The sequence below is a fragment of the Bubalus bubalis genome, chromosome 19, assembly GCF_019923935.1.
Source record: "Bubalus bubalis isolate 160015118507 breed Murrah chromosome 19, NDDB_SH_1, whole genome shotgun sequence".
In the NCBI taxonomy this organism is placed as follows: domain Eukaryota; kingdom Metazoa; phylum Chordata; class Mammalia; order Artiodactyla; family Bovidae; genus Bubalus; species Bubalus bubalis.
In genome coordinates, this window is record NC_059175.1 from 14,625,851 (window position 1) to 14,640,366 (window position 14,516).

Sequence of the window (14,516 nt, forward strand, 5' to 3'; positions counted from 1 at the left end):
CAGGCTTAATTTACTTCTGCGATGCTTTGTTTGATTACAGCCTGCATTTAGAAGATGCTTGTCCTTCACTTTCCCATCTCCTTTTAGCCTTTGTCAGTAACCTTGTGGGCTCTCCACAGGTGGTTCCATTTGTAATCCATTTGACACAGCAAGACTCTCATAATTAATGAAGCTCCCTACAGAACTGTCAGTGACCCAGAATGTAGGACAGGAGAGGCGCTGAAGCAGAGGAAAGGACAGCAGGTTGAGAGCCAGGAGATGGGGAGGCTGTGAGGAGCTGGGGCAGAGCAAGGCAGGCTCCCTCTTCTTCTGCGCACCTTTGTCTCCAGTCTTAAACAAAGTATGGGAAGGTAAAGGCCCCATCTTAAATGAAGGCATAATCATTAACCATTACAATGCCTGCTCTTGGCCACTTTTGCTTGTCACTGAAAGTCAATTTACAGCATATTGTTGCTAAATCAAGTTTTGATTGTGGTGGGAAGGGGAGATGGCAGGATTAAATCTCGAAATGTTAAAATCAACAGGAAGAGTTTCTGAGTTGAGGGACAGGATAGGGTCTGGAAGGGCTTCCCTGGTGGCTCAAATGGTAAAGAATCTGCTTGCAATGCAGGAGACCTGGGTTCTATCCCTTGGTCAGGAAAATCCCCTGGAGAAGGTAATGGCTACCTATTCCAGTATTCTGCCTGGAGAATCCCATGGACAGAGCAGCCTGGTGAGTTACGGTCCATGGGGTTGCAAAGAGTTGGACACACCTGAGCAACTAACGCACACACACACGTATGGTGTTTGGAGAGCAGGGCAATCAAAGCAGTTCCAGAGTGGGTCCCCACATACTTGCCTGGCAGGATTTCTACATGGTCAGGATTTGAGTAGGGAAACAGGGCAGTATCTTATTCCTTTTTATCTCTGCTTCAAACACACATGTAAATGGAATAAAAAGAGAAAAGAAAGACACAGACAGAAGGAAAACAGATGGCTTTCTATAGTGCTTTTCATCCAGTTAGAATTATGTTTTGAAAATAAGGTCCTACAGAAAAGAACTGGAATACATTTTTCCACATGTCATCCCACACTATTTTCTGCTTAGATGAGACCTGGATAATAAAAAGATTAAACAGGGTTCCAAGAAGATAATGGGACAGCCCCTATGCTCTACCTTGGTGTATGCAGTCAGAGACAGGAATCTGGCTGATTTCCTCATTAAAATGGTGCCCTATGCCTCTGCTAACAGAGAAGGCAATGGCACCCCACTCCAGTACTCTTGCCTGGAAAATCCCATGGATGGAGGAGCCTGGTGGGCTGCAGTCCATGGGGTTGCTAAGAGTCGGACATGACCGAGCAACTTCACTTTCATTTTTCACTTTCATGCCTTGGAGAAAGAAATGGCAACCCACTCCAGTGTGATTGCCTGGAGAATCCCAGGGACAGAGGAGCCTAGTGGGCTGCTGTCTATGGGGTTGCACAGAGTCGGACACGACTGAAACAACTTAGCAGCAGCAGCAGCAGCAGCCTCTGCTAAAACATGTTCCCAGAGTGACTCCCAGATACCTTCTCTCCTTCCTTTAGGCCTTCTCAGACCCCTGGTGGAGACTCACATCCCTGCTTCTCCACTGCTCACTCCCAGTGTGGTCAGTCAAGTCCTACTCTTTGGAGGCCAGGTTCCTCTGTCCTTGGAATTCTCCAGGCAAGAATGCTGGAGTGGGTAGCCATTCCCTTCTCCAGGGGATCTTCCCGACCCAGGGATCGAACATGGGTCTCCTGCATTGCGGGCACAGTCTTTACCATCTGAGCCACTGATTTCTGTTCTGGGTGTGTTTAATGAGCCCTCCATCATACTGTGAGGCCTGATTAAACATGCCCAGAATAGAGATGCATCTTCATGTGCTAAGGGTTCCCTTTTCTCCCCCAAATGAAGAAACCTTAATTTCCCATAAGACTTCACCTGAATTTTAAAAATTATTTTAGTATATGTATGACTGAGTCCCTTCGCTGTTCACCTGAAACTACCACAACACTGTTAACTGGCTACACCCCAAATCAAAATTAAAAGCTTAAAGTTGGAAAAAACTTATTTTAAAATCATACAGCATTACTCCCTCCTGAAGAAGACCTTCTATCTCCTAGCTTTTTCCTTTTCATGTCCCAAATGGATTTAGGATTCAAGTCCTGGGTGTCCCTTGTTCGGATTTTTTTCCTTTTCGCTGACAGTATCAATCATTCACTACTATTATTATATTTTAAAAATGTATTTAAAATTCTAGTTATTTTTTCTGCTTATAAAAGTAATAAAGTTATACAAAAGATTTCTATTATATTATACTTTTATGATTATAAAAATGTCCTAAATGAAGAAAATAAAATATCTGTTCTTCCAATAATGCCTAATTCAAAAACTTTTGGATGAACTTTTATTAATTATAGGGGGAATGTTTAAGATATAGGCTACATGGAATCCATGAAATTCAGCCTGGGGGGGTTGTCATTCTTCTAAGCAAGTACAAGAGGAAGCCCACATGCTGTTGGTGGGGGTACTTGCTCTACAGATTAAGAAGCTGAGGATAGGTTCAGAGATGAGCCCCAAATCCAGTCTCAGGGATCAGTATTCTAGAGAGCAGGTTCAAGGTCAACTTTTCATGGGCTCAAGGTCAACTTTTCATGGACGTTACACACAGTGGCTTCAGAGTGAATGGAAGTTGGGGTTATTCTATTTGATGATGATTTGGAGTTTTCCTGAGCTAGGTTGGTGGGCCAGCTGGTAAATAATAATAATAACAGTATACTGCACTTGTTGAGCGCTTCCTCTCTGTAAGGTTAGTAGCAGGCATGTGATAAGCATTTTTTCATTGAATCTTCACAACAACTCTCTGAAGTAGATCATCTGATCTCTTTTTCGGGGATGAGGAAACATATATGTTCAGAAGGGAAACAACTTCTTCCAGGAAAATGGCAGAGCCAGCATGGTAACCCAAGGCTAGCTGAAACCATGCTGACATCTAGCAGCAAACTTGCATGCTGTGTCCACAGGGCCCTCGTCACCACCGTGAGTTGGAGTAAAACACTGCTTTCTTAGAACCTTACAAGGCCTCTCAAGCACAACCCACAGCCAAAGGCAGTAAGCCTGGGTCAACAGGCCCTTCAGGGGGTCCTTGCAGCTACCTGATGCACCGCATCTCCTGCCTCTTATTTTCCAACACCCGCCCCCCTCCCTTGCAGCTCGGGTCACACCGCACTCTTCTGTCTGTGCTCTCACCTCCACCTCTCCGCCTTCTGCCACACGGCTCCCTCAGCCAAGCTGCGCTCCAGCTCTGAGGCCAAATCCTCTCCCTCCTCGCTCAGAGGCAACCTGCCCTCCCTCCTGCTGAGGCTGTGCTCAGCGAAAACAGGAGGGGGATCTTTCCTTCTTCTACAAACCCTTTCCCCACCCTGGGTGTACCACTCTCTGAAGCGGATGCTTCACTTAAGATTGCTCTTGGCCACATGTGCTTGGTGAAAGTGATTATTACTAGCCCTTTGTACGTATCTTCAGACTCTGGGGCTGCAAAGTTGGGTGCAGGTTGAACAAACATTTACTGTTTAGGCTGGCTTTTACTCTACTGTGTTCCAAGCATTTCTCTAGGTACTGAAGACAAAACAGTTAATGGAAGCATACAGAGACCCTTCCCTCACAGAACTAACATCCTAGTGAATATCCCCTTTCCCTCTCTGTGTTAGAGTGTATACTCCCATAGGATAGTTCTGGAGACACACTGCCTGGGATCACATCCCAGACTTCCTACTTATAGTCTGTTTGGCCTTGGCCAAGTTAGCCAGCCTGTGTCTCAGTCTCCTGTAAATTGGGAAATGTGAATAGCATTTCCTTCAAACACGTTATTAGAATTAAAGAAGTTAATACAGTTAATAAACCTAAGATATTTAGACTAGTGGCTGTGACAGTGTAATTTATATATGTTTGATCTTCGACCTATTCCTGGCACAGAGCTACTAAAACTCTTGGAATGTCCTTAGAGAGCCATAAAGATGTCTTTTGTTAGTTTAATAATGCGATTTTGGGAAAACACCCGAGGACAGTGTTTTCCTGAGTCAGGAAAACACCTGGCTCCTAGGAGAACCAACTCTGTGATTGGAGGGTTAGAACTTTCCATCCCATCTCTGACTTTCAGGGAGGGGGAGGGGTTGGAGGTTGAACTAATTGCCAATGGCCAATGATTTAATCAATCATGCCCGTGTTTAGGAAGTTGCCAGAAAAACCCAAAAGAAAAGGGTTTGGAGAGCTTCTGAGACTGGGAAGATGGCCCTCCTGAAGAGGGCATGGAATTTCTGCACCCTTTCCCCACACCTTGCCCACCCTTCTGCCATCTGGCTGCTCCTGAGTTAATATCCTGTAATAAGTCAGTGAACTGGTAGGTAAAATCTCTCTCTGAGTTCTGTGAGCTGCTCTAGTGAACTAATTAAACCTACAGTGGGGCTCATTGGACGCTCCGATCTAGCTAGATGTACAGAAGCTCAGGTGACAGCTTGGGCTTGGGACTGGGGTCTAAAGTTGGAGGGGGGAGACAGTTTTTTAGGACTACTGAACCCTTCACCTGTGGAATCTGATGCCATCTCCAGTAAGTGTCAGAAATCAGTTGAGCTGCAGGACACCCAAGTAGTGTCTGATAATTGCTTGGGGATGTGGAAAACGCCCCCACACCTTGGAACTGGATACAAAATCACAGTGGCAAGATATGTTAATTACTACTGTTAGTTTGTTTAGATAACATGTGGATGGCAGAGCATTTCCTTTGGAGGTGTTCTTAAGTCTCTTCCACTATAAACTTTAAAGAAAAATTTTTTTATTTTGACTGGGTCTTTGTGGTTGCTGCACGGGCTTTTCTCGTCATGGCAAGTGGGGGCTACTTTTCCTTGTGGTACACAGGCTTTTCTCATTGTCATGACATCTTCTGTTGCCAAGCAAAGGCTCTAGGGCATGTGGGCTCAGTAGTTGCCACTCCTGGGTTCTAGAATATAGGCTCTGCAGTTGTGACTCACAGGCTTAGTTGCTCTGCAGCAAGGGGGATCCTCCCTGACCAGGGATAGAACCCGGTCTCCTGCATTGGCAGGTGAATTCTTTACCACTGAGCCACTGGGGAAGCTGGCTGTAAACTTCTTAAAGACCAGGGCCGAGTCTTCAGCCCTTCTGTGTTTGCCACACCCGGTGCAGTGCTCTTCACAGGGTAACAATGAATACATGCTCTCGACTGACGGGGCCAGAGAAGGAGGTGTCTGTTATCAGAGTGTTTCTCAGCGCCCCTCAGAACAAAACTGCTTTCACCTGATAAACTATTCTCTCTTATCTTCTCAAGGGAAGACAAATGTACACTCGATGCCTTCCATTGCTTGTGTAAAAAACACTTGCTTTCATTTCTCAAGAAACAAGACCCAAGGTTATCGTGTGAAAAACATCCTCTGCTTCAAAAAGAAATGACAAGACTCACCTTGATTTTTCAGTGGTAAAGGCATAGTTTCCCTGAGTTTGCTTAAAAGGTTTTTCATTTCTCGCATGTCTCTGTAAAATTGATAAAAAGAAAAAATAATCAGCTGTAAATTTTGGAAATGCAATCTCCAACTGTCTGTTCTATGACACAACTGAAGGACAAAGTCTGTGCCTAAGTGTACCCGTTTGAGCCTCCAGTAGGCAAATAATTGCATTTATTTTGCTTTTATAAGAAGAAGAAGAAGAAAAAGCTGAGTTGGGTTGGCTCTGAAGGAATTAGAACTACTCTGACAAACATTTCCACAGGGCATTCTGCTAGTAGGAGCCCTCCATCTCTGCCTTTAGTTGGACTTGGCTGAGATGAGAGACGAGCCTCTGGTAACGAGGATAGTACTTCAATTTCCAAGGGCAGGTGAAGGACACCCAACTAGGACACCAGGGGTACCCTGGGGAAAGGTGAGGCTGGGCAATGCTGTTCTCATCAGGTCCCAGTGCGGTCCTAGCTGTGGGTTCACTCCCTGTCGTCCCTCATTACTCAGAGATTCAGAGTAACACAGGTGTTAAGCATTTCCAAGGGTCAACACATTAAATTGACTTGGAATATTTTTACAAAGCCCTCCCAGTAATTTTAAAGTGCAGCCCAGTTTGAAACCCACAGATCTCTTAGGGTAAAGTGATAGGGAGAAGCAAGGAAGCCCTCTCCCGTAACAGGTCTACTGTGCCTACTTCTCCCACTCGCTCCCATCTCCTTTGACCAGAATCTGGATTTTGAGGCTGAAATGAAATACTGCCAATGCTGAGGGGTGGACTCTCCTATTATTATTATCCGCCATAGCTTGCTCTCTGACAAGCTTATAAGACTTGATTAGTGTTTCTGTTCAAGGTTTCTGAAAAGGAAAATGGCTTTGCTGATGGACTATACCCTGACCAGGGCACTCTGGCAGGTTTTTCTTCCTGGGAATAGAGCAAAGCATTTTCTACTTTATAAATTAAGAGAAATCACTCCCTCATCATTTGTCTATAGTTCTATCAAATCATGCCAACCAGCTTTATTGTTTGAATTGTTGGATTTCCAAGCTTATACAAAGTCCAAGTTTTATTAATAGCACATAATTGCCACATGCTTCAATTTTCTATAAACACAGAAATTTGGTAATTAGCTTTAGAATTATATTACAATCTGAAAGTAAAACCACAATGGCTATAAATGCCACTGTGTGTTACATTTCTAAAAATAAAAAAATAAAATGTTCATTATCTTGTCAATGACTCAACCCCACACACACAGAGCTCTCGGTGGAATTGCCCAGCGTTCATTCAGCTGCTCCACGTTGGCTCTGGGGACATCAGTAGCAAAGAACAAGAAAGCAATGTGAAGGCCAGTAAAGAAGGGGCTGATGCCTCTGCCTCGAAGAATGGAATTTTTAGCATCAAGATGTGATTATGATTATATTATTATTGCTTCCTTTTCCCAAGTGAAATAGAATCACTGTAGAATCTCTTCTTCCCAAGAAAGAAACCGTCTGGCCTTGAGCTACTGCTTGTAAAGACAAATGCATTAACACGCTTTGACCACTAAGGGGCCATCAGCTAAATCCCAGGAGAGGTAGAGAAGCCAGCTCTTCAGAAAACTGTGAACTAGATAGATGCCTCAGCTCCCGACTGGCCACTAAATAGGCCATCCCATACACCTGAAATCTGAAGATATCTTTGCACGATTTTGAGTTATTCTCCCTGAAACAAATGGAAATGTTGGGACCCAGCCTGGTGAGTGAGCAGTGATGGGTATATAGATTCGACTTTCTTGCTTCCCAAGGAAGCACTCGGTCTGCATCTCCATGGAGATGCAAGGCTGATGGAGTGGGATAAGCAGAGGCTGGGAGCCCACGTCTCCTGGCAGTTCTGCTGCCATTCTGTAGATGGATTTGGACTCCTTACTGTCTCTCATCTTGGTTTACCGAGAGCTCTGTTTTCTGATTCTAAAAGAAAAATAATGTCAACCCTCTGTAGCCCCTAAGTATTAATTGGAGGAGGACTGGCAGTCTATTTAGGGTAACTTCCCACTTACCTCTCAGTGTTCTCAATGTCTGTGGAAACCTGCCAGGAATGTTGCTGAATATCTACAGGGGATGGCGAGGAGTCCTCGAGAGCAGGTGTTTCAGCACACTCCTCAATTTTGCAATCCAGGCTCTTGCTTCCCCCTCCAGGCTCCTTTCCTAAGGGAGTGGGTGTTGGTAAAAAGAAGGGCATAAGAAATCATAAATGCAAATTCTATACCCAAGGTATCATTGCAGACTTTGGCTATGCTTTGAGCCGAATGCTCCATTAACCCTAAAAGCTTTTATTAATATTTATTTTATTATTATTATTATTTATTTATTTTGGCTGTGCTGGGTCTTTGTTGCTACACATGGGTTTTCTCTAGTTGTGGCCGGCAGGGGCTACTCTTCGTTGCAGAGGGCAGGCTTCTCATTGTGGTGGCTTCAGTTTGTTGAGGATGGGCTCTAGGTTTGCCAGCTTCAGAAGCTGTGGTGCACAGGCTTAGCTGCTCCGTGGCATGTGGAATCTTCTTGGGGCAGGGATTAAACCTGTGTCCCTTGCATTGGCAGGAGGATTTTTAACAGCTGGATCACCAGGGAAGCCCCCCCAAAACTTTCTGAATACTAAAGTGATTTGTGTGTGTGTGAGTAGCGCATTTTCACAACATTCTGGGACAGGTATCTTGAGGTCAATTCAACCTGAAGTAAGGGCCCTGCTTTTGATGGAGTGTTGGTGAGTGAAATCAGATTAGCTCAGGAGAAGGGGAGTTAGCCTGCAAAGTCATGCTGCTCTTTGGTCCTCAGATGCAGGGCCAGAAGCAGGTGACACCCAGCAGGAGGAACGGGAGCCCCTGGTGCTCTCTCTGATTCTGACACCAGCTCTGTGGGCCTGAGGGTGCAGTCGAGATTACGGACCTGCCTTCCGTTTCATTGGCTCTCCAGCCTCCTCCAGTGTATCCTCTGTGAGGAGAGCGCCCAGTCTCGGGATCCAGCCGTACTCTGCTGAGACCCTCAGTGTCATCGGCTGAAGCGCCTTGCACTGAGTAGCTGGCCATAGCAGTGCGTTGCCAGAGCTCTAAGACTTGTACTCACCGTGACTGATCTGAAGGGAATAAACCAAATGCTTTCTGGAAACAAATCTCCAAATTGGTTAAGCCATCAATTCCTATGAAATTACATGGGAGGTATAGCCTGTGGCCCAGGTGTCCTCTGTTAATGCCTTTTATTCTGCCTTGAACATCTGTGTATCTGCAAGGAGGTATCTTGCTATCATGAGAAGGGCCTGTGAGGCTCAAGAACAGGATTTGAAACCTGGCCTTTACAGTTGTTCAGTTATTCATTCATTCACTCACAAATGTTTCCCGAGTGTCGGCTAAGTATCAGATACTGGGCTTGATGCTAGAGATACAGAAGTGAGAGCAAGACATAGTCTTTGCTTCATGGAGCTTAAAGTGCTGGAGATAGACAAATTAAAAAATTACAAATAATTACAAAGCTGTTGTATAATATGATGTAATCTGGCAAAAAGTGGGTAGCTATATTGTTTCACTCTTTCAATGAGTTTTATTTGCATTATGTAACTATAGCTCTAGACTGGTTGTCAAGAAATCGTTACAGACTGTATCACTGAATGTTCATGAGATAGCAGCTCCACCTGGTTACCTCTTAGCTCAGTTTGCTTAATCATCATGTAATTGTTTTTGCATGTTAAAAAAAACCCAAAATAAAAAAACACTTAAGAAAAGGCAGGCTGTTACGGTAAAATCTAATGGGGATCTTTTCCCTTGGGTTCCTGTTTGAAGGGGTCTACTATACTTTTACTTTTCACTTTCCTGCATTGGAGAAGGAAATGGCAACCCACTCCAGTGTTCTTGCCTGGAGAATCCCAGGGATGGGGGAGCCTGGTGGGCTGCCGTCTATGGGGTCGCACAGAGTCGGACATGACTGAAGCGACTTAGCAGCAGCAGCAAAAATTTTATCCCCATCATTTCTAACCCATGAGGTAGCAACACAAAGAGAAAGAGACAAGCAATTAACTGGTAATTGTGTACCATTCATCAGCCTATAGTAGAAATGGACCTGTGAATATTCAGCCAAAGCACAAACACAAGTTTACTGGTGAAATTTTTGTTCCTTTTGTGTATACTTTATGCACACTGATCCTGGGTGATTTAATTGCTTTTTCCAGTTTTATGGTATTTCTGTTGGTAGAGATTAATTAAGTACATAATTTAGCATACTACCATTTCCCAGTTGGAAGGCACTGACTTCTTAGCATTTGCACTCATCTCCTGGCAGAGTGCACAAGTGCAGTCCATGCGGCACCTACTTCTGAGCATTCAGCCTTGGGATGTGAATCTGAGCAATGGTGGCTAATACTTGAGTGAGAGACAAAACAGGGTGTGTCCCCCCCAAAACAGCCCAAAGCTCTAAAGGAGAGGCCCATCTGAAAGCAAGCATGGCTCCTGTTCTGCTCCTTTGGTGCTGAAATCTGTGGAGAATGGAGTATGGTTTGGGCAGCAAATTGGAGACCCAGAAGATTCACACAGATTCTCTGTTTTATGGGCTCTGCTTGGCGTGGGACCACTGTAGGCCTTGTCCTGTGGTCAGGACTAGAGAGCCCAAAGCTTTCCTTCGTGGGAACAGGGGAGAACTCAAGGTAGCGTGATGGTAGGACTTAAAGTCCTTCCTCTGCCTCCTTCATACATTCACCTCTTACACACGAAGGCTTATATGGACTCCAGTCCACAGTGACTTTGTTTACTCTTACTGCCTGTGCTAATTCTACTTACATAAGGCAAATACATTCTATAACTTTTTCAAAGTAACATAACTACTCATGTATTCCTGAAACAGGCCTATGAGCTTGCAATGCCAAGTACACCCTCCTTTCCCTCAGTTTTCAGAGCTTAGGTCTAATTCTGCTAATGCAGATGAACAAGAATGGAAAACCTGGATGCTGGACCTGCAGTTTGGTGCTTTCTGTCAGCTCACAAAATCTCTGCAGAAGTTTGATCATGCTATATCTTCTCTAGCTGGCACATCATAAAAGACAGGAGACTGGAGTGGTTTTCAATTTCAGAACATGTATTCAGATCAAAACTGCCCTCATTTACTGAGAGCACTGACTGGACATTGGGCATCCTTCCCACTGCAGTCCCTATGTATTGCCTTCAGAGAACTTACCACTGTTAGAAAGTCTGTTATGTATTTGCTAACTAGTTTATTATTTGCTTGCCCCAATCCTACTCTAATCACTCATCTCCAGACTGGATATGTAAAGTCCGTAAGGCCAGGAATTTATCTGTTTTCTTCAGTTCTGTAAGTCCAGTACCAAGGATGAAGTCTTACACATTGGACAATTTCAATAGATGTATGGCATTAAAAAAGGCAATTATATATGTTATACAACTTTCTTCACCATGTCATCATGGTTAGAGACACTTTCATGTTAGTGCATTCTGATTTATTTCATGCTTTTTAATGGATGCATAGTATTCCCCAACAAGGAATTGACATCGTAATTCTTCCCTTTCTTTACCAAATGCCAGTGTTTGTACAGGACAGATCCTTTAATATAGAAAACTGGGACAAAGTACACGTATTCACATTTTGTACTTTAATACATATTGCCAAACTGGCTTCTGAAAAGGCTATGCTAATTTTTTTTTGGTGGGGGTGTTGGGTCTTTGCTGTGGTGCGCAGGTTTTCTTGTTGTGGAGGATGGGCTTTGCTGTCCCACAACATGTGGGATCTTAGTTCCCCAACCAAGGTTTGAACCTGCATTCCCTAAATTGGAAGGCAGAGTCTTTACCATGGACTACCAAGGAAGTTGCAGCCTATGCTCATTTACATTTTGCTTCCACCAACTCTGAATGAGAGAATCCATTTCCATACACTTTTGCCAGAACTTTTAATTATCAATATTTAATTTTTGCTTATTTGATGGGGGAAAATAGAATTTTTCATTGAAGTTCTTTTCCCCTCTCTTTTATTACTACTGAGATTAAATTTGGATCATTGAAAAAGCAAGAGAGTTCCAGAAAAATATCTACTTCTGCTTTACTGACTATGCCAAAGCCTTTGCCTATGTGGACCACAACAAACTGTGGAAAATTCTTAAAGAGATGGGACTACCAGACCACCTGACTTGTCTCTTGAGAAATCTGTATGCAGGTCAAGAAGCAGCAGTTAGAAATAGACATGGAACAACAGACTGGTTCCAAATACGGAAAGGAGTATGTCAAGGCTTTATGTTGTCACCCTGCTTATTTAACTTAAATGCAGAGTACATCATGAGAAACGCTGGGCTGGATGAAGCACAAGCTGGAATCAGGATTTCCAGGAGAAATATCAGTAACCTCAGATATGCATATGACACCACCCTTATGGCAGAAAGTGAAGAGGAACTAAAAAGCCTCTTGATGAAAGTGAAAGAAGAGAGTAAAAAAGTTGGCTTAAAGCTCAACATTCAGAAAACGAAGATCATGGCATCTGGTCCCATCACTTCATGGCAAATAGATGGGGAAACAGGGAAAACAGTGGCTGACTTTCTTTTCTTGGGCTGCAAAATCACTGCAGATGGTGACTGCAGCCATGAAATTAAAAGATGCTTACTCCTTGGGAGAAAAGTTATGACCAACCTAGACAGTATATTAAAAAGTAATGTGACTTTGCCAACAAAGGTCCGCCTAGTCAGAGCTATGGTTTTTCCAGTGGTCATGTATGAATGTGACAGTTGGACTATAAAGAAAGCTGAGTGCCGAAGAATTGATGCTTTTGAATTGTGGTGTTGGAGAAGACTCTTGAGGGTTCCTTGGACAGCAAGGAGATCCAACCAGTCCATCCTAAAGGAAATCAGTCCTGAATATTCAATGGAAGGGCTGGTATTGATGCTGAAATGCCAATACTTTGGCCACCTGATGCAAAGAACTGACTCATTTGAAAAGACCCTGATGTTGGGAAAGATTGAAGGCAGGAGGAGAAGGGAATGACAGAGGATGAGATGGTTGGATGGCATCACCGACTCAATGGACATGATTTTGAGTAAACTCTGGGAGTTGGTGATGGACAGGGAGGCCTGACGTGCTGCAGTCCATGGGGTTGCAAAGAGTTGGACACAACTGAGCAACTGAACTGAGATTAAATTTAATATTTTTTTGTAAATTAATTGGCTACCTGTATTCATTCCTTCTTTACATTTTCTGTTCATATCGCTTGGCTGTCTTGCTGATTTGAAAGAGTTCTATCTCCATGATAGATAATGATAATTTCCACCGCAAGTGAAACTATAAATTACTAGTATCTGAAACTTGGAACTTTAGCAAAAGATGACTCATTGATTACTTTTTCAGTACTGTCTAGGTTTCATGGTTTATTAAAAGATTTTGCTTTCCTTGAGTCTGGTAATTTATTTGTCCTTGAAAATCATTCACTAATTACATTTTTAATAGTATAGTTTTCTATTGTAACTGTTTCTAATCTCTAATGCTGCATATTGATGGCTGACAATTTCTTTGTATACCACTGCTTCTTGGATTTTGTATCTTCCTCTTTCCTGGATTCATTTTAATTTTTCTGGAATATATGTTTGACTATTTCAGAGGAGATCTTTGAATACAAAATTTCTTAGTCTTCATATTACTGAAAATACTTTTTGCTTCTCTCTCTGTACTTGCACTTAAATTCTAATTGGCTGGATATAAAAATCTATGTTCTAAGTTTCTTTCAGAACTTGGCTGATATTGTTCTCTTTCTTCTATATATATCCAAGGATGCTATGTATGTACACTGTTTATGGCCTTCTGAAAGATTTTTATCTTTAAACAATTGAGTTATGAAATGGTTTCTAAATATGTCTAGATATGAGTACTTCATACATTACTCCTTTTTTGGCATTTGACTTGCATTTGCAGTCTATTTTCTCCAGTTATTTTATAATGAAAATTTTCAAACCTATAGCAAACTTCCAGAATAATTCAATGAACATCCAAATATTCTAGTTTCACCAATTGTTAATATTTAGACCTATTTTTCTTTTTTTAACTTATTTTTTAATTGGAGGAAAATTGCTTTACAGTGTTGTTGGTTTAGCCATATTTTTCTTTTGTCTCTCTCCCTCTCTGTCTGTGTGTGTGTATATATATATATATATGCGCACATATATAGATTTCACATATAAGATTATGTATATAATTTATGTATATGTACAGTGTTTATAATTTTTGACGGGCCATGTAAAAGTTACAGACATTAATGATATTTCATCCCAAATACTTCAACATATATCTCCTAAAGAACATTTTCCTATAGAATCTTAAAACCATTATCACATGAAAAACTTTATTTAACTTTAAGTAAATCCATGATTCGATTCAATTTGATGCAATACTATTACTTAATAGATGGGCTTCCCTGGTGGCTCAGATGGTAAAGAATCTGCTTGCAATGCAGGAGATCCCAGTTGGATCTCTGGGTCGGGAAGATCCCCTGGAGAAGGAAATGGCAACCCATTCTACCATTCTTGCCTGGAAAATTCCATGGACAGAGGAGCCTGGCAGGCTACAGCCCATGGGGTCGCAAAGAGTCAGATACAATGAGCAACTAACACTTTCACTTTATTATTTAAAATATATATCTAAATTTTCCAGTTTTCCAAATATTCCACAATATCCAGTTTTTCCAGTAATGTCATTTATAGCTTTCTTTTTACATTGAAGGATTCAATTAAGGATTATGCACCACATTTATCTGTCATGTTTCTTTATTCTCTTTTAATCTAGAACAGACTCCTGGTCTTTTTTCATCCTTCATGATGTTGATATTTTTGAACAGAGGGTCCAGGCCAGTTGTTTTAAAGAATGTCTTTAAATATAGAATTGTCTGATTATTTCCATAAGTCTAGATTCAGAGTAAACACTTTTAACGAGAATATTATAGAAGCAATACTGTGTCCTTTTTAGTGCATTGCATTAGAAAGCACACAAGTGTTCGTTCCATTATTA

General features: G+C 42.3%; 1 protein-coding gene and 1 long non-coding RNA gene across 2 annotated transcripts in view; one reads left to right on the plus strand and one right to left on the minus strand.

Annotated features, from left to right (window-relative positions):
• LOC102398570 (regulator of G protein signaling 7 binding protein) overlaps nucleotides 1-14,516 on the minus strand; it is a 105,216-nt gene that overhangs the window by 8,348 nt on the left and 82,352 nt on the right. Inside the window, exons 4-5 of the mRNA XM_044932394.2 lie at nucleotides 7,542-7,689; nucleotides 5,475-5,545 (exon numbers count right to left, since the gene is read on the minus strand). Coding sequence (XP_044788329.2) covers nucleotides 5,475-5,545; nucleotides 7,542-7,689 — 219 coding nt within the window. The remainder of the gene's footprint in view (nucleotides 1-5,474; nucleotides 5,546-7,541; nucleotides 7,690-14,516) is intronic.
• Nucleotides 4,287-14,516, plus strand: part of LOC123330523 — an 80,781-nt gene continuing 70,551 nt past the window's right edge. The window contains exon 1 of the long non-coding RNA XR_006546482.2: nucleotides 4,287-4,400. This is a non-coding gene — a long non-coding RNA (uncharacterized LOC123330523). The remainder of the gene's footprint in view (nucleotides 4,401-14,516) is intronic.